At 35.8% G+C, this 19,136-nt stretch overlaps 1 protein-coding gene across 1 annotated transcript in view; it reads left to right on the forward strand.

Moving 5' to 3' along the window:
- Positions 1-10,711, forward strand: part of LOC148956344 (CCR4-NOT transcription complex subunit 9-like) — a 30,940-nt gene extending 20,229 nt beyond the window's left edge. Inside the window, exons 4-5 of the mRNA XM_089095013.1 lie at positions 5,152-5,243; positions 9,436-10,711. Coding sequence (XP_088951139.1) covers positions 5,152-5,243; positions 9,436-9,610 — 267 coding nt within the window. The 3' untranslated portion in view covers positions 9,611-10,711. The remainder of the gene's footprint in view (positions 1-5,151; positions 5,244-9,435) is intronic.
- Positions 10,712-19,136: the final 8,425 nt, after the last annotated feature.

Consider the following 19,136-nt stretch of genomic DNA (forward strand, 5'->3'; position numbering starts at 1 on the left):
ACCGCCAAATCTTGAACCTTCGCATGCTTAACAGTTGACATGCTTTGCACTTAAAAAATACGTGCTCAGTTTTGCTCGACGACACAAAAAAAAACGATTGGTACCATTGAGAAGCTAGAAAAATTCCTAGCCCCAAAACCCATCAGAACAACGGAAAAAAACCGATCGATTTTCCTGTGGTACCGATTCGTTTTTAGCGTTTCCCCATGCGTCTGGACGGGCTATTATTCTTTCAAACTCATGTTTCTTCGAGTCGTATTTCTTTCCGAATAGAAAGCCACGTTCAAGAATGCTGGTGCCAGTTTCAAATCGAAGTTTGATTGAAATCAAAAAGTTCATAAAATGTATGGCTTTTCCCAAGCGCTAGGGACAGTTCTCAACCAAGGACAATTGTTTAAGGGGGTCAGAACTGCTGCCATCCGCTCCTAATAATCATTTATGTTTATATGTCGGTTAAGTGTGCCATTTCATTTTGTAATTCTGGAGCCAAGGCACAGAAACGGTGTTACATCTCCTCTCAAACTTTAATTGTTCTCTCATTGGTAAAGAAAGTGAAACTTGTCTTTTGGTCCTTTCTTAGTTGTGATATTAGAAACTTGGCTTGTGGTAAGATTGAACTTTTGGACCATGGTAGATTTTTTTTTTTTTATGAGCAATAATCTTCAATGTTAAATAGTGGATCAGTTTTTTCCTAAGAGGAATGTTTACGAGACAAACTTAATATTTTGTTCAAAATAGTCTGAAAATCATATATGAATGTTTCCGGTGTAGATGTTACAGTGAATGTCCAAAATTTGTTGAATGTCGACATTCACCGGTGAATGTCAACAAAACATGTTCGCTTTGCGTATGTTCGAAATATTTGTTAAATATCCTTATTTCTGAGTTTCCTCGGGGAATGTCGACATCCACCATACACTAATGTTGCATGTTGAGTATTTCTGAGATTTATGTTTTCTTCTCCGTAATTCAGTCGCGATACAATTATTGTCACTCTTTCTGGGAGGAATGACTAAGGACGTAAAACACACAATACATTTTGGATGTGGAAAGAAAATAATAGTTATAACAAATTTCTCATAGCGCAAATTTTGGATATGACTTGATTACTGAATTCTCTACCATCATCTGATTGCAATATCTTATTTATTGCAAGAACTTCAACTATTATGACACTTCGAATTGCACAGAAGGCGCTTGTTTATTCAACTGCATATATTTGATGAACACTTCGTTTTACAATGACAGAGTATTCTCCTTTTGCAATGACGCCTTGTCCACTGCTTCTCGCATTAGATGCAGCTGCTTCTCTCAGCGAAATTTCTTGAAAATCAATCTCAACCGTAGAAAGTAATTTTTCTTTACAAATTACAAATTATTATAATTATTAAAATGTTGTGTTTATTAAAATTTTGTAAAGCTGCTTGAGGGTACCATCTGCATTTGCAAGTTTATAGAAGTCAGAGTCTTCTATTTCAACAACAACCGCTAAACCATTTCGGTTATCTGCACGACCACTGTCGACATCATGGACTTGTATTCGCACAGTATCACCAATTTGAGCAGAAGAAAATTGTTTTTGTGAGGTTCGTAACATTTTTGTTGATTGTAGCAGAATATTTCCTTTCACGGCCCCTCTGGCTACAGAAATCAACTTGCGTTTTTCAACCAGAACTTATTGCGAAAACGTGGTAATTTGCATGTCCTCTTCAAAATTTTTCTGTGGAATATGGCTTTCGGTAAGAACACCGATTAATTTTTTTTTCAGATGTATTACTTTTTTCTTCAAGCTGATCTTCGGTTTCAAAAGCAATGGCAATTTCTGTAAGTTGTTCCTCGGTATCAATATTTGCCATTTGTTCGCTAGGCAAAAAAAAGATGCTATGACTATAACGAGGCTTTCCATGAACTATCTTAACATTTGTCCACATAGCGCAAATTTCAGATATAACTTGATTACAGAATTTTCTACCATTATCTGATTGCAATACTGCTGGAGCACCAAATGTTAAAAATATAGAATGAACGTAATGCGTTCTTCCACCCTCTTTGTTTTATTTACCAGAGGTAAGGATTGGGTTATAAGAATTGTTTTTGTTTTTTCCTCTCTTGTGGACATTCATATGATTGGAATATTAAGTATTAATGTCTTTTCCTCTCTTTTGGACATTCACCAGAGTATATCTGTCATTGTCGACATGCACCGGTGAAAGTCCAAAGGCACAAAAATGTAATGAAATATTTGATCTTTCACTGACGTACTTGGTATGTGTTGACATTCACCAGTGAAAGTCGACATTCACAGTTTTTGGACATCCATAGTAACATAGACATAACCCCCGCAGATTCCAGGGAGAATGGTTGTAAGTTATGTCCCGAGATATAAGGCTTTTGTGGAAGGGGTGGCCGTATAAACTCTAGAGGAGGCTCAATTGATTGAAAATTGAAATTTTTAGTTCTCCTGTTAAGAGTCAAAATTTATTCGGAGGGCAACTAGCCCCAATCCCACTCCTTTTTCCCCAAATGTATCTGATAAAAAATTTTTAGATAGCTATCTTGTCCAAAACAGTCAAAAATCCATATAACAATGCCTCTAGGGTTGAAATAACCCCTCAGACCCAGGTGGTAAGGGTTTTAAGTTATGCCCTGGATCATAAATGGTTTTTATGGAAGGGATGGTTGTATAAACTTTGGAGGAGGTGCATTTGGTTGGTAATTGAATTTTCTTTTCCCTTTCAAAATTCAAAAGTGATTGGAGAGCACCTAAGCCTCCCCTCTTACATCCTTTTGCCTCAAATGGATCTCACCGAAATTTTGAGATAGCTATTTAATTCAAAATAGTTCAAAGAGAAAATAACTATGCCTCCGAGGTTGACCCCCCGGGGCAAAGCCCTTGAGCTACGCTAATTGCCCATTGTTAACATGTAAGGTTTTTACGGAAGGCGGGGTTGTATAAACTTTGAGGAGGCTCATTTGATTGGAAATTGAAAGTTTTAGTTTCCTTTTAAACAAACAAACATACAACAGGTAATAATATAAATGTTAAAACGAGTAAAACATAGATTGAATATGCAAATCAAGCTTAAAACGAACAAAAAATATTTAAAAAGGAGTTTGGCTACTGCCCTCCCTAACTGTAAAAGTCTAAAGCTTGTTGCGTCATTGGAGCTTTACTGAAAACTATATATGTCTTGAACATTCTTGGAAAGAACTAATAAAATTAAACTGAATATTTGATAGATAATGATATTAATTCCTGAAAGCTCATCAGTTCAAGATTTTATTTCACTGTAATTTTTATTTATAACTTTAATGTTGTAATAAGTACAAAATAAATATTTTTAATATAATTCGTTTTCAATGTAGAGCCAATGAAGTAGGCTTTAGAATTTTACTGTTAGGGAAGGGGACTGTAGCCAATTTCTTGTTAATGGTGGAAACTGTTTGTGTCTTGAACAGTCTTGGAAGGAACTTACAAAGTTAAACTGAGTATTTGATATATAATGATATTAATTGCTGAGAGCTCATCAGTTCAACATTATTTCACAGTAATTTTTATTTTCAATGGTGTAATAAGTACAAAAGAAAAAATTTGTAATAGAATTCGTTTTCAGTAAAGCGCTCATAACGCAATGGGCTTTAGAATTTTACAGTTAGAGAAGAGGGGCAGTAGCCAAACTTTTGTTTGTAGTGATTTTTGTTCGTTTTAAGCTTTGTTTCTGTATTCAGTTGAAGTTCTACTCGTTTTAATGGTACCTGTTGTATGTTTATTCGCTATGATTGTTTATTTAATTTCTGTTCGTTTTGGGTTTCATTTATTCTTTGATAGTAATTTCTGGTCGTTTCCAGTTTGAATTATTATAGGAATTTATTTCTGCTAATCTTAAGTTTAAAATGGCCTTTACTTTTCTTTGAAAACTTCTTTTCGAAAAGTTTAATTAATTTCTGTTCGTTTTTTATTGCCTAAATTTCGATCAAGCGGGTTGACACTAAAGGCTTATAAAATTTAACATAGTGGACTAGATCTGAATGGATCATATACGAATTTTTCTTGCTCATCCAAGTAATGAAGACAATAAAAGAAAATAAGAATCTGCTAAGGGATTCTAGGCCTCTACAGTAGTAGATATTATCATTCTATTCCTGTCCTTAAGTATGAAACTTGTATGAATCGTTTATATTTTGCAAATCTTTGCAGGGAGTTGGTAAAGCCTAAGTTCAGAAACCTATTTTCTGAATTCTCAAAAAAACCGCTGTTCCTCATTTTTCGTATTTATTAATGCTCAATGGGCCTTTGCAACTTTGAAAAACAGATACTGACCCCACAGAAAATCTTATAGAAGAAATTTCTATAGAACCGTTGTGAAAGTTCAATTATTTGTCAGAAAACAACTATCACTTACAATTGTTAGACCCAAAACACCTTTAGTGATCCTGTAATACGTGTTTGTTTTTGTTTTTTTTCCTTTTTGGGGGAGGGATTCAGAAATTTTGCTTGATAAATTCTGAACTTGTGACCTCTAAGTAAGGTACCATTAATGGGATTCTGCTTTGAAAATACTGGTCGAATACGAACATATTATCTTATCCCAGCGGTAAGGTGCTGACTGAGTGTGCAGAAGGTTGCGGGTTCGAGCCTCTTTGATGACAAATGCTCCTCCGCAAATATTCATCACCGTTATGAAGGTCAAAAGGCTAATTTTGTATCATATGCAGGACCCAGCACAGTGGTGTCAATTTACAAAAATCAGTGGGAAGGGGGCCAATTTTTTTATTTTTTTTAATCTAGGGTGGGGAACACTTTTTTTTTTTAGTTTTATCAGTGAAAATACCAAAAAGGTATAAAAATTAAGTTTCTTGAATTGCAAAATGTTTATAACTTTTAGATTATTTATTTGAAATTTTGCGCCCTTAAAATTTCTGCGGTCGGGTCAGGTGCCCCTCAGCCCCCTCCCCTGAAACAGCCTATGAAAAGGAGGTATTTTAAAAATCTAGGTTGAAAGGGGAATCTACGGAGCACTTACACACTCCCTAACTCCCCCCAAGTGACGCCATTAGTACGTTTAGGCTTCTTTCTTTGAAGCTAGGGAGTTGCCGTCGTTGTTTCTAAGTCATATAATGTATAACATCCTAATATAAAACTTTTTCTAGGGAAAGATGGTTCTGGCGCTTGCAAAAGATCAATCAGCTCGTTTACTAAAACATGTTGTACGGTGTTATTTACGTCTTTCAGATAACCCAAGGTAATTTCTTTTCAGTAATTTGGAAGATCTAAACCCCATCTTATTATGTTTAAAGATTTTATCAGTTATGAAGCAAGTGCTCTATCAGATATTTTATGAGAGATCTTATTTCAAATTCATTCCAAAATCATTAAAGAGATTACAAAACCGTGCAGTTAAGGCCACATATTGCCTCCTCAGGCTATGCCCCTCAACAGATCTATACAAAAACACTGGAACAATAGATATAACAGAGATAATCAACGTTAGTAATCTGAGTTTAGCACATTCGGCAATATCGAATAGAATTCCTCAAGGTCTTTCCAGGTACTTTGAACTGTGCAGCACAATTCATCGAGGAAGAGCTCTCCGCTGCAACAAGTACAATTTTATGCTACCGAGAAGAAGGCTTACAAGGTCTCAACACTCTCCAGTTTATAGAAGTATTTCTCTATAGAATTGAAGTAATTAATCTATTAAATCCATAAAATACTTTGCTACATTCCAAAAACGAGACCTTTCTCACATAGTACTTAATACATCATGAGTTAACGTTTCAATTTTTCGTTTGTAACTCACCCCCTCACTTATCTTCTTAGATCCCACCTTTTGCGAATTCTTTCTCCTTTAATTCTATACCCCTCTCTTATAGTATCAGCTCTTCTCTTTTCATTTCATAGTGTGATATAAATTTGTTTGGCAATATCGGGTGTGACTCGTACAAGCATTGCTTTGAGTCGAAATGTTCATGTTAATTGTTTCGTTTGTTCATTTATTTTAAAATAAAAGGTTGATTGATTGATTGATTGAAATGCAATATCTAACAAGCGATAAGCCCATGGTGAAGAGTAGCAATGAACTTCCATATTAACATACATTTGCTATATATATATGCACTCAATCTGGACAATAACAAGGCTATGACAAAGCGATATTTGTAGTAAAGATTTTAGTAAAACTAGGGGGTACCAAAGTCGATAAACATACCAATATTTTTCCCCTTCATAAACTTTCGGTGGCAAATTACATAGGCACCAAAACCATCTGCCGCTTATGAGTGTCTACCAGAGGAACTTTTTAATTTTCAGGTTTAGTTTTAGCCAAACAGAACTCATTTTGTGCGTGTTAAAGGCACTCTTGTTTGCTACACGTCCAACCTTTGGACATCTGAGAAAAGGAATGAACTCGTTGTGTCGGTGAGACGACAATGTGGAAAGCTAATTGATTATGTGTTTTGTTTTTTAAATGCAAAAGATTGGGGGATATTTTTTTTTCATTTGATAGCTAAAGGATAAAGGAACTTGTTTTCCCTACACACCTTTTCTGCTGAAAAACAAGTTTCCCGGCATTCAGGATTAATCTTGCTTTCCAAAAAGCAATGCCTCGCCCTAGTAATCATCAATAGTTCAACCATCTCTAGAAATAATCAGTGTGAGAATCAACCGTGATGATCTCCAATTAGGTGAAAACGAATTTGACAACACCAATATTCTTTTTGTTGTGCAGCTAAAAAATTGTTAGCAGAAATGAAATCACATTTGTGCACAATTTTAAAATGATGCAGAAAAAAGCAATATGCATTAATGCTTTGTTGATTTATTGCTACTGAACAGAAAGAAATCCATTTATTTGCTAATTCAGCTAATTCTAAAGGGCATGGCTATATAACAACGCCAAAAGCAAGTAGTTAATATACAACTGTAGAATACGGGCTCAGTCAACTTGAATGGGAATAAAAAGGGGGGAAAACTAAAATTTGCAGGTTGAAATTGAAATTTACAAGTTTTTTTGTTTAATTTTTCTACCATAATTAAAGCCAGACCTTATACCGTAATTGGATGCAGGTCCGAACCTTGGTGAGGGGAAAGGATCTTCATAACATGAACAATCATATTTTTAAGCTTTTAGTTATTTCCCTGTGGGATTCTTCGGACCAATGTCGCGTCAATATAGGCTGGACTGTCTATCAATTGTATGGGTGTATTGCGAACGAAAAAGGTTCAAGAGGGATCCTTACTGTGGTTTAACGGTTTAATACAATCAAAAGTTAGATCAGTAAGCTTGAAGGTCAATAGCAATGCTTTGTAATGTTTAATGAAATATGGCACTCAAGTAACGTGGTACCCGTAATTATTTTGAAGTGCTGATAAGTTTAGTTTTTTTTTTTTTTTTGCCTTAATCTCCTGTATTCACGGGAACTTCACTTGAAGTCTTTGAGGGAAGCCAAGACTCGTCTCGGACAGAAAGGTCCATACTGACTGAAGAAATATGCTGTTTCCACTGCACTTCCAGGGAATTTTAGTTCCTTGGCTATTGGGACGTTTTTTGGTCTTATTTTTTTGCTCGAGCTGTCAAATTACATTTGAAAAAAGGCGTGTTTTTAACGGAAATACATAAAAAAAAATCCACTTTTGGAATAAGAAAAGTGGAGGGATCCTATATCAAATTTCAAATGTATGTAAATTAGTCAGTCTATCCCATTGGACGGAAATAATTTCCTTTGTTACTTTCTCTGAGACATTTTAGTAAGGGTATTTACCAAAACTGGTTTGTTGTAGTTAAAATCTAATGCATTTTTTGTTTGAGTTCCCTGTATAACTGACTTGTTTTGGAATAAAACCAAATATATTTTGATGTCGCTAACTCTGTGGTGCTTTGTTCAGAACACACTTTGCTTTGCTCCGTGATATCTGGATCTGAAGCAATATCCATTTTTCCTATAGTTTTTAACGCCTTTGTGTAAGGTTTAGCGTATTTGAGCATTTTTTTAAGCGCTAATGTATTTTTGGATGTTAATTTCCTGCGTAAATGTCTTTCAAGGCCGTGAAAGCAAACATGCGTAGATGTTGCTAATTTTGGGGTACTGACTGACTCTATTTCAAATAAGAGGCTATACGAAAAATGTGGTTCGATCCCACTTTCTAGGACTATAAGGAAAGAAAGGTTATAATGGCCAGGGCACATTCCGTAGATGAAGGTCCACAGATTGGTAAAGATTGTTTTTGTTGGCCAACAGTCTATGGCTATAGAAAAAACAGGTTGTCCTCTTCTGGGCTGGGAGGACGTCATAAAGAAAGATTTAAAGGAAGTGGGAACTTCGTGGGAGGATGTAAAAAGGGAGGCTTTGAATAGATTGGGATGGAGGAGAAGCGAGCGTAGCTGTGTTGCCCTCGGGCGGCTTGGTGCTGCGGTGAGTTGTTAGTAGTAGTCATTGAGGAATACACTTTGCTTTGCTTTATGAATAAAATAATCGTCCGTTCTACCTTTTCTGTGTTACACTCAGTGCATTGTGACGCTTTTTTTTGTAACGTCAATGCATTTATGGTAGTCAGCTTTCAGGAGTGGTAGTTTGTCTCTTTTGTTTGAAGAGGGGAGGGAGGTGACCAACTGCCAATTTAATTTCAAATAAGTCATTTTCATTGTAACCTTGAAGGAGGGTTTAAAAGCAAATTTGATTTAGTGCGAAATTTCCTCTTTTTTTAGTAAGCTTAGACAACCTTTAACCCCACTTTCTGTATACAAGAAAATTGTCGAGGAGAAATGGCAGTTATCGAGGGGTCAGAAATATTTGCGTTGTTTTTTTTGTTTTTGTTTTTTTTTTTTTTCTGAGCCTTGGCCACTGCCTTTTCACATGTTAGAAAATTACCAAGAGGAAATGGCATTTATCGAGGGATCAGAAAAATTTGCGTTGTTTTTTGGCTGAGTCTTCAAATGTTAGAAAATTGCCGAGGGGAAATGGTATTTATCGAGGGGTCAGACAAATTTGCGTTGTTTTTTTTTTGTCTTTTTTTTTGGCTGAGCCTTGGCCACTGAGTCTTCACATGTTAGAAAATTGTTGAGGGGAAATGGCATTTTACCGAGGGGTCAGAAAAATTTGCGTTATTTTTTGCTGAGCCTTGGCCACTGAGTCTTGGCATGTTTGAAATATTTTCTTGGCGTTTTTGTCTAAAAGTTTGGTTTTTGTAATACCAAACTTACATCTCCTAATGACAATGAATGTCTATGGTCCCTTCTTTTTGGTTGATTGGGTTTGGTTGTGCTTTTGTCTTGGGTGATTGGATGGGTAAGTAGGGTCAAAGCCGCGTTCAAGTGCTTACTTTTCTTAATTACTAAAGCAGAAAAACAGTTCTTTTCTTCTTCTTCTTACCAAATAATTATCTTTAACACATTATGCTTTTGAAAAATCTTGCACTCTATTTTAATTTTCTTACAGAGCTCGCGAGGCCTTACGTCAGTGTCTACCTGACCAATTACGTGATAATACTTTTGCTAACTGCCTTAAGGATGACAAGTCGACCAAACATTGGCTGACACAACTGCTCAAGAATTTGGAAGCTACTCCAGTGGATCCACGTTTTCCAGCCATGACACCTCTGTCTGCGTCCTAATGCCAGAATGCTTCGTATTTCTTCAGAATTTTTCTCCTAGAAATCTACGAAAAGCCAACATTTATTTTAATCTATGCATCCTAATAACTTACTTTCCCAAAAAATAATTCCCGCTATTTTTCTTATATCTTTTTCTTGGTTTTTTAGTTTCAGTTTTCTTAATCTGTCATGGTTATATAATGCGTCTAACTTGTTTAGACAATTTGTACCACCTTCTAAATATCATCCAAGTTTTCTATAAATAATTTTGTTTCCATGTTGATACCTAAATTTTTACCTAAAACATAAATTTTCTTGCATAGCATTATTCTTCTTACCAGTGCGTTAAGTGCGACTGCTCTGCAATTTTAACTTGGACAACCTAAAGCTTACTGCCCAACTCTCACAGGGCAAGTAGGAGATACGGGCTCTAGCAAGTTTCTAACCCGAAGGTTTTAGTAGCTAATTTGAAAGTTGCTGTCAGTGCCAATGGCAAAGATTGAATTTTTTCTGCCTAAAACAGACAAAAAAGATGAATATAAATATACGAATAAATCATCTTTCCCTAACGAACATAAAATATTTATTATTTGTGTTTCCAGCTTTCTTTTAGGCACTGTGTTTAAGTAAATTGTTTTTCCTACTTTAATTCACCTTTCCCCTAGCATTACCCACATCTTTCAATATTGAACGTGTGCGTCTTACGCTCCTTATCACTACCACACTAATGCTGGAAAAGGTTGTGGTGAGTATTATTATCTCTAGGATGTGGTAGTTGACCTTTCTATAGAGAGAACTACGGTACGGTTGAACCGTTTAAGCCATAGTCTTCTATTGTGGTCACTGCCCTTTTAATACATATGGTTTTCTAAGCATGTTCGATGCTAAAAACCCGCCTCCTCTAAATAAGATTAGTTGACCATTGTTGTTTTAATTGTCTGATTTAAATATTCTAAGGATGTTTTACTCTGCAACTCATGAGTTAGTTTTAGACAATTCGAGAGTTGCTCAGAGTAATTCAGTTAATGCTGGGACGAAGCCTAAGTGTCCAGATTCATTAGAAAAAAAGTCTGAGCGTTCATGCTCTGCAAAGTGAGGCAGTTTAGCAAAGTAATATATGCTGTAAAGACTACGACCACAAATGAATTACGTTTTTTTTTTTTTTTTTTTTTTTTTTTTTTTTTTTTTTATATATATATCTTTTATATCATCTTTACGTTTTTATAGTGGCAATTTTGAAAAGTTGCAGTATTCACAATTTTTCTTCGTTTAGTTGTAAAGTAACCGCAGTATAAAGAAAAATAGTTGCGTCAATCGGGGGAATGGGACCTTTTCTCTCTCCCCCTAGACCTCCCTCCTCCTGTAGATTTTGAATATTTTCTTTTTTTTGTATTTTCATTGAACATGTTTTTTATTTTGTGTTCCATAAGAAAACTGAAAAGATAAACAACGAAATTGATCCCCAATTCGTTGATTTGCGCCTCTAAAAAAATAAGAAAAAAAAAATTTAATTTCAAAGTAAAGTAGCCGAAAGAACAGCTGAGATTATTTTGGTTATCGTGTGCAAAAACAACCACACTTACTGTTAGCTATCAGAATGTATAGATTAAATAAACATATCTGGTTTTCCCGTTATTCCAAGGCCTGACTTCTGAAGAATTACGTTTTTTGTGCTCTCACAAACATTACGAGCATCAATTAAGAAATAGTTCTGTTGCTAGCATTAAAAAAAGGGTATTTTGATGAAATGAATTAATTAGTTAAGAGAAGTGCATGCTAAATTGTGGATTTTATGGCATTGCTTTTTGGTCCAATAGTTTTTTGTTTTGTATTTCAAACCTGTATTTTGGTTTACTTACGAATCTTTATGCAATTGAAAATTTTGTGTTTTTTTTTAACCTTTTTATCCCAATCCGAAGGTATATTTCTGCATTTAGTAACAGATAGTTCATTTTAACGAAACTTGTATTGACTGTAAGAGTGAAAATGTGTTCCAAAATATTTTGGAATTGTATTTCTTTTCTTAGCACTTGATTCAATTAATAGGTTTATTTGTTTTTTCTTCATTGATACGTGGTTTTTGAGTCACTAGTCACGGATAATTATTTGGTCTATCTAGCACATGGTCAGTGATGAGTTATTATTCTGTATTAAAAGAATCCAACTATTGGAACTCAAAAAGGTTCTTAGATTATTGTGATGATGAAGTGTCATTTGTCCTATTTTTTCTGGTTTTACATGGTGTCTATCATTTGTTAAATGTTTTGTTTTATTTAATTAGCGAGTGCAAATAAGAGTCATATTCCCAGCGTAGATGGGCTGTATACTTATAGGCCTATTTTAAACAATAAAATAAAGTAAGATCTGACTGTTACTGTATATTTTTGTGGTATATTAGGGCTGCCGAATGGTGTACATTGTGTATTCTGTGTGTATTTTGTCAAGGTTCTCGGAACCTTATATTTGTAGGGTTATTTTAAACTGTGATCAGCCATGAGAAGCATAGAATAAATTATTTTAAAAACCAATCATCTGAAAATAGGGGGTTATTCGCATTTTTGTCTATGCGTCCAAGTGCTTGCGTCCAGAATGTCTATGCGTCCAGAATCTGTAAAGTCCACCAAAAGGCACAATGATCGATAGTAAGAATGAGAAAGGAGTGTCTTAAGGCTTATCCAATTTGTATAGTACACATTTTTTTTCGGAGGGATTGAGCCGACTGGAAATTTTCCAAAAGAAGTTTGGATTCAAAGGTTTTGAACGAGACGGGGTTATCAAGTTACCTTTTCAGTAAACTCTAGACACCATCACGGTATTGTCACCTCTAGGACGTAATGGATTCAATGTTTTAAAATAATCTAGTACTGGTAAATAATGAAGATCAAAAATGTAGAACTGAGCAAGAATTTTTTCATAGTTCGGGTGAAAAATTGTTTATCGAAAGGAAAAATGTGGTTTATTGGAGTGTTAACAATGCAGTAGATGGAAGACATGTAAATACTCCATGTGATTTGCCATTCTATGCTTTTTCTAAATATAATAATCTCTGCTTCTACAAATTCCGTTTGGAACCCTGGGTCTTCATAGTGACACATAACAACTTATTTTGTAGAACTATGAAATAAATATTCTATTTGATTCACCTGTCCATCTTCTGTTGAAATCTAACAGTCACCTATTCAAAATTCCTTGATATAATGGATTTCAGCAATTGTTTATTTAAGACAGAGTCTCAGGATTACAATGACTAGATAGTTTAGTATAGTTAATCTTTGTAAATAAAGACATTTGGAATAGATGACTGTCATATATCAACAGAGCCTGGAATGGTGAATCAAACAGTGTATTTTTCTTAGTGCAGCAGCACAAATAATAAAGCGTCATTGCATAGCTTCCGCATTTCAAAATGAGTTTGTAGAGGCAAGTATTATTGTATTAGTGAATAACATTGAATAATGGGTAAATTTATACTCTTGCACGAATATCAAATAACAAAAAAAAAGTAATTCCATTCGATTCCCTGTCAAATGTAATTTCCAAATATAACATAAAATTGAAGGAACGAAACTTACAGGAATAAATTAAGCCCAGGTAAGGCGTTTTCTAGCTCATCTGTAATTATCCCCTAATTCTAAGGCTTATAATATTGACCAAAAAACTGGTCTTATCAAAGTATAGGTTTCTTAACATTGAAAACAAGCCAAATTGGAACAAGCATGAAAAGCCAAATCGGAATTTTTTTAAAGGCATATTTTCCCAAAGTCGTTTCTTATAAAATCAGGATTTACTAAAAGTATGAGGCTTTATGTGAACCTTATTTGCGCTGCAGACTTGTTTCGGGAAGTTCTACTTTCATAACAATAATTTTTTCTTAGCTCATTGAAGGTAACGGTCATTTGATTTGAAAAGGAAATTAAAGCCTAGAAGTTTCTGGAAGTATCATTCACCTATCTCAGTTTCTTTCTAAGATAGCAAAAAGGATAAAATTCCTGTGTACCGCAGAATAGCCAAAAAAAAGGTAATATCATTTGATTCTCCATTCGACGCTATGCCTAAATGTAATAATCTCTACCGTCGCAATTTTCTCCCAGATTCCTTCGCCTAATCCCCGGGTGTAGCGCTGGCTGCTTGCCAAAGTTCGCTGATTTTGTTAGGTTATTTTCTTAATTAAATAAAAAAAACAAGTTTTTTCAACTGAAAGTAAGAAGCAACATTAAAACTTAAAACGAACAGAAATTATTACGTATATGAAGGGGGTTCGCCTTTTCCTCAACACCTTGCTCTATACTCTAAAATTTTTTAGTACTTTTGAAAAAAGCTTCTTATTGTTCCAATTAAACGAAGATAGTGTTTCAGAAGTCGTTCTAAAAGAATTGCCCTTTTTTCGAAGACAAGGCAAATTTTCTCAGGCTCGTAACCTTAGGTGGGCAAGACTAAACTTAGTGAAATTTATATATTTGAAATCAGCATAAAAATCAGATTCTTTTGATATATCGAATGGTATCAAAATTCCGTTTTTTAGAGTTTTGGTTACTATTTGAGCCGGGTCGCTCCTTACTGACAGTTAGTTACCACTAACTGTGTGATTCTCTTCCCCCACGAAAAATTCCTCCATGGAAAGATCCTGTCACGTAACCCCCGACCCCCCCTCCCCCTGAAAACGTCTGTTTACTTCCCAATAATCAATACTATATGTAAACAATGAGCAGAGTTCATAACTTGCAGTCCTTCCTCCGGGGACTGTGGGGGATTAATCATCCTCAAAGGTATATTTATTGGATTTTTCAACTATGCTGAAAAAATGGCTATCTCAAAATTTTGAGCCGGTAAATTTAGGAAAAAATGAGCATGGGAGGGGGCCTAGTTGCCCTCAAGTTTTTTGGTAGCACTAGAATTTTAATTCCGTTCGAATGAGCTCTCTTGCGATATTCTAGGACCACTGGTTCAATACGATCACCTCTGGGAAAAAAAACAACAAATAAACACGCATCCATTATCTCTTCTGGCAAAAAATACAAAATTCCACATTTTTCCAGATAGGAGCTTGAGACTTCTACAGTAGGGGTCTCTGATGTGGTGAATCTGATAGTGTGATTTTCATTAAGGATCTATGTCTTTTAGAGGGGTCTTTTCCTCTTTTTTCGGAAATAAGGTAAAATTTCTCAGGCTTTTAACTTTTCATAAGTAATATTAAACTTGATGAAGCTTATATATTTGAAATCAGCATAAAAATCCGATTCTTTTGATGTATCTATTGGTATCAAAATTCCTTTTTTAGAGCTTCGGTTACTATTGAGCCGGGTCGCTCCTTACTTACAGTTCGTTATCACAAGTACAAAAAATGATGCAATCAACAAACTTTTCTTTAAAATCTTAGAGGATGCTCTTCTGATACTTTGGAGACTAATTGACCGCTTGGTATCAAAGGGAGGTTGGCAAAACATTTTGTGATTACGTTAAACTGTCATGACATTGTAGGGAAGAATTAAAAAGTTCGACTTTTTTTAATTGAACGAATATTTATTTTTATGGGGAGGAGTTATAAAGTTTTCTTAACAAAAAAAAAAATGAAAAATAGCTCGAAAGTGCAGTAAGTGAGCTTTTGAAGTATGTTCATTGTGTAGGCAGAACATTGTGAGCATTGCTTTTGAAAAAAAAAGAAGTACTTAGTGGTTTTAGGACAACTTTAATTAACTCCTTTATCAGAAAGCTGACTGAAGTGAGTGTCGTAATTATGGAGGTATTAGCCTGACTTATGTACTACTACTGCTATCAACTGTGCAGCACTAAGCCGTCTGTGGATAACACAGCTACGCACGCTCCTCCTCCATCGAAATCTTTTCAAAGCCTCCCTACCAAGAAATTCCCGTTTTCCTTAAATCTTTTCTTACGACATCCTTCCATCCCATTCGGGGACGACCCGCTGTTCGTTCCTGGGACAATCTTCGGTAATCTGCCATCTGCGGCGCCCTTGCTTCAGAACCAAACTAGAACAGTGTCATAACTGTAAATTCCAATATTCTAATCTTGGTTTGCAGACTTATCGTCAAATTCTTCTAAGCTTTTCAACTGTGGAAAGATACCTTGGGCTATGGTTATTTTACTTCTAACATCTTCTCTGCCCCCACCGTCTTTCTTAGTAATAATATCCAGGCAAGAGAAGCTATCTACTTGATCAATCTTCGTGTTACCCATTATTTCGTCTTCACCTTCATTTATTCCTATTCTTAGTGACTTAGTCTTCTTAACATTAATTTTCAAACTTATCCTTGCACCCTGATCTTGCAAAACCTCTAAAAGCTCATTTATCTTGTTTACATTTTCATCTTGGATGTTTATGTTATCAGCATAAGTCTAGAAGATTTTTACTTCCCCATTTGATTCCGTGTTCTCCCATTTTCTTTGCTATTAGGTCATGTTCATCAAAATGATCCACATAAATGGGAATAGAACGCAATAATGTTTAACTCCTGATTTAATGCGAAACCAGCTATTAACGTCAGTTTCAACCTTAACAGCAGCAACGTTATTCAGGTACATAGTATCACATTAATGTATTTATCTAGTATACCATATAGGGATAGGATCTTCGCTAAAGGTCTTCTGTCAGCTGAATCAAGCGCTTGCTCATAATCTATCAAACTGAGGACTAAAGGCGTTTGGTGACTCAGGCACTTCTCAGTTATTAATCTAAGAATGAATGTTTGGTTGACGCATTCTCTACAATTCCTAAAACCACCCCGTTCTTCTCTTTAAACTTTATCTACAGTATCTCGTAAGCCCAAAAAGTATCATCATACTAAGTAATTTACTTCGTATAGAAACCAGGCCATATACGACAGTCACACTTATCAAGTTTCTTATGGAGGAATTGAATTAGAAGCTTCCTAAAATTTCTAGGTACTTCCCTTTTTTCAAAGATCATATTCAGTATCTTCAGTAGCTTATGTCTAACCTCACAACCACCATACATAAAAAACTCATTTACCACACTATCAGCACCTGGGGCCTTATCATTTTTTAATCCTTTTAGTACTGTCACCAATTATTCCTGACAAAATAAATTTTGCCTTCACATCCAATTGTCACCAGCTTCTTCATTCTTTTCTATATCTTTTCCTTTAGCTCCATTTTGGTATAGCACATTCCATAGATTCCCATAAGCTGAATTCCAGGGGTGGGGGGGGGGGGCTTACCTGGTCTAATTGGCACTTTTAATGCTATATAGTAGAAATGTTAAAACACAAATATAAAAATAAGGCAGCGTCCTTCAGCCAGCAGGGGGCTGGCACCCCATCCTGCTTCCCCTTATGGGCGCCCATGGCACATGCTCAAAGTGTTCTGCCCATCTCGTTTTAACTCTTTCCTTCTTACTAATTGTGACCCCATTCCTATCTTTAACTGAGATGTGAGATATCTTTAACTAATGAAAGATGACGATGCATAAATTGTTAACATGCAAGATTTATCATTAGTAAAAGGGGAGTCTTGATTCTGGGTGTATCTGAAAAGGCCAAAGGTATTAAGGTGAACCTAGGAAGAATTTTGAGGATTATCTTTAATTAAATCAAATGGCACTATGTACTTCCAGTTTATCGAAAAGCTGATCTACAGTATCTTAAGAACGACTGAGGTTATTAAGTTGAAACTTTCAAGGCATGTTGAGGGGAATATTTTAAAGTGGTTGGACCAGCCCCCTCCTATGCCCTCTTCAGCTGTCATATCTCCAAAAACCTTCAATCAAAGTTTTAAAACAGACATCTTGTTCGAAATAGTCTAAAAATCAAATAAATATTCCTATAGGAATGGCATGACACTCCACTACTTTTGAGAGGAATACCAAACACAATAGGGTATGTTCGGGGGAATGTTGAAAAGTGATTGAAGGACAACAAGCCCCCTTGCCCTTTTTAAATGCCTCCTCCCACATTGCACTTCCTGGCTGAAGGGCCTTGAGACAGAGATCAGCACCGCCGGTTTGGACTTTAAGGGTCTAGTGCCGTATCCTTTACCTACCTTACCTATCTCCCCTTATCACTGAGCAAAGCTTTGAAAAAGTGATTTCTTTCTAACTAGGCCAAAGGTATAGTAACTATGTCTCCGGGGATACAGTGCCCCCCAAATCCCGTTGGGCAATGAATCTAAATAGAATAATTTGCCCTTTTTTAACTGCAGAAATTGTCGTTAGGAAAAGAGGAAATGTTGGACTCTGATCGCGTTCGAAAAGGCTATGTGTATTAAAGTGAAATTTCGGGGAATGTTGAGGGGCATGTTTAACTAAACCAAAAGATATCGTGTGCACCCAGTTTTTCAAAAAGACGCATTTGCAATATCTCGCGAACGGCAAAAGTTATTAAAGCTTCTAAAGCTCAGAACGAAATTTTTGCTTTATTTATTTATCAATTCCAAAATACGGTAAGCTTTACCAAGCTTGTTCGCACCAAGCATTACAATAATTTAAGACAGCGCTAAAATACACTCTATGACAACATAATACATGCAACTCCATGAAAATAACACAGTACGAAAACATAGCATGCTTCCAGAGCATGTTGAAAAATGGTGGGAGGGCAACCAGCCCCCTCACATGCCCTCTGTAGCTACAATGGCCCGATAGACATCTGACCAAAATTTTGGAATAGCCCTCTTGTTCGATATTCTGAAAATGAAATAACTATGCCTCTAAGGAATGACAAAACCCTCCTCCACTGCCTCACAGGAAAGTGTTATACATTATAAGTTGCTCTTTGTGTATACATGAAAGGGCAAGTTTATCCCGAGTCTCTGAAAAGGCTAAGGGTTATTAAGGTAAAACGCTTGGAGAATGTTGAGGAGGGTGTCAACCAAAATCAAAACCCATTATATAAGAAGGCTATCAAAAGGGTACAAGGACAATTTCTAAGGAATGCCTAAGGTTATTAAGTTAGAACTTCAAAATCATGTAGAGAGGAAAGTTAAAAGAGGAACGGAGAGTAACCAGCTCCTCCCTGGTCTTGCCCTTTTAGATGTTTCCCTTTCCACTTATAGAAATATTAAAAACCTATTTTATTTATAATAGTCAAAAGGTCTAAAAGCTTTGTCTCTGTGGATGCCATGCCCCCCCCCTCTTAGTCCCCTGGGCATGCTGAAGGGTTTGTTGCGCTAAATAAAAAGACACTATCTACGTCCAAGTTATCAAAAAGGCATATCTGCAATATCTTAGTAACAGGTAAGCGTATTAACTCAAAACTTTCAGGGTCACTAATGCTACTACTGCGGCTGCAAATACCACTGGTTGGGACTGAAATAGTGAATAGTTCTGACTGCAACAACTTGTGACTGTGACTGCATGCAACTGGTACTACATTTACTTTTGACTATGTTCAGAGAATGTTAGGGATGCTGAACAAGATCAAAACACACAATGTGCATGCTGATTGTCAGAAGGGCGCAGCAGTAATATCTTAGGAACGGCAGAGGACATTTGTTTTAAGCTTTCAGGGTATCTTGAACAGTGCTCCAACCTTCAGGGAATACTTAGGGGGATTTTGAACTGAATCCAAAGACA

The sequence above is a fragment of the Artemia sp. Qi Xiang Cuo genome, chromosome 1 (genome assembly GCF_049724085.1).
Source record: "Artemia sp. Qi Xiang Cuo chromosome 1, ASM4972408v1, whole genome shotgun sequence".
In the NCBI taxonomy this organism is placed as follows: Eukaryota; Metazoa; Arthropoda; class Branchiopoda; order Anostraca; family Artemiidae; genus Artemia; species Artemia sp. Qi Xiang Cuo.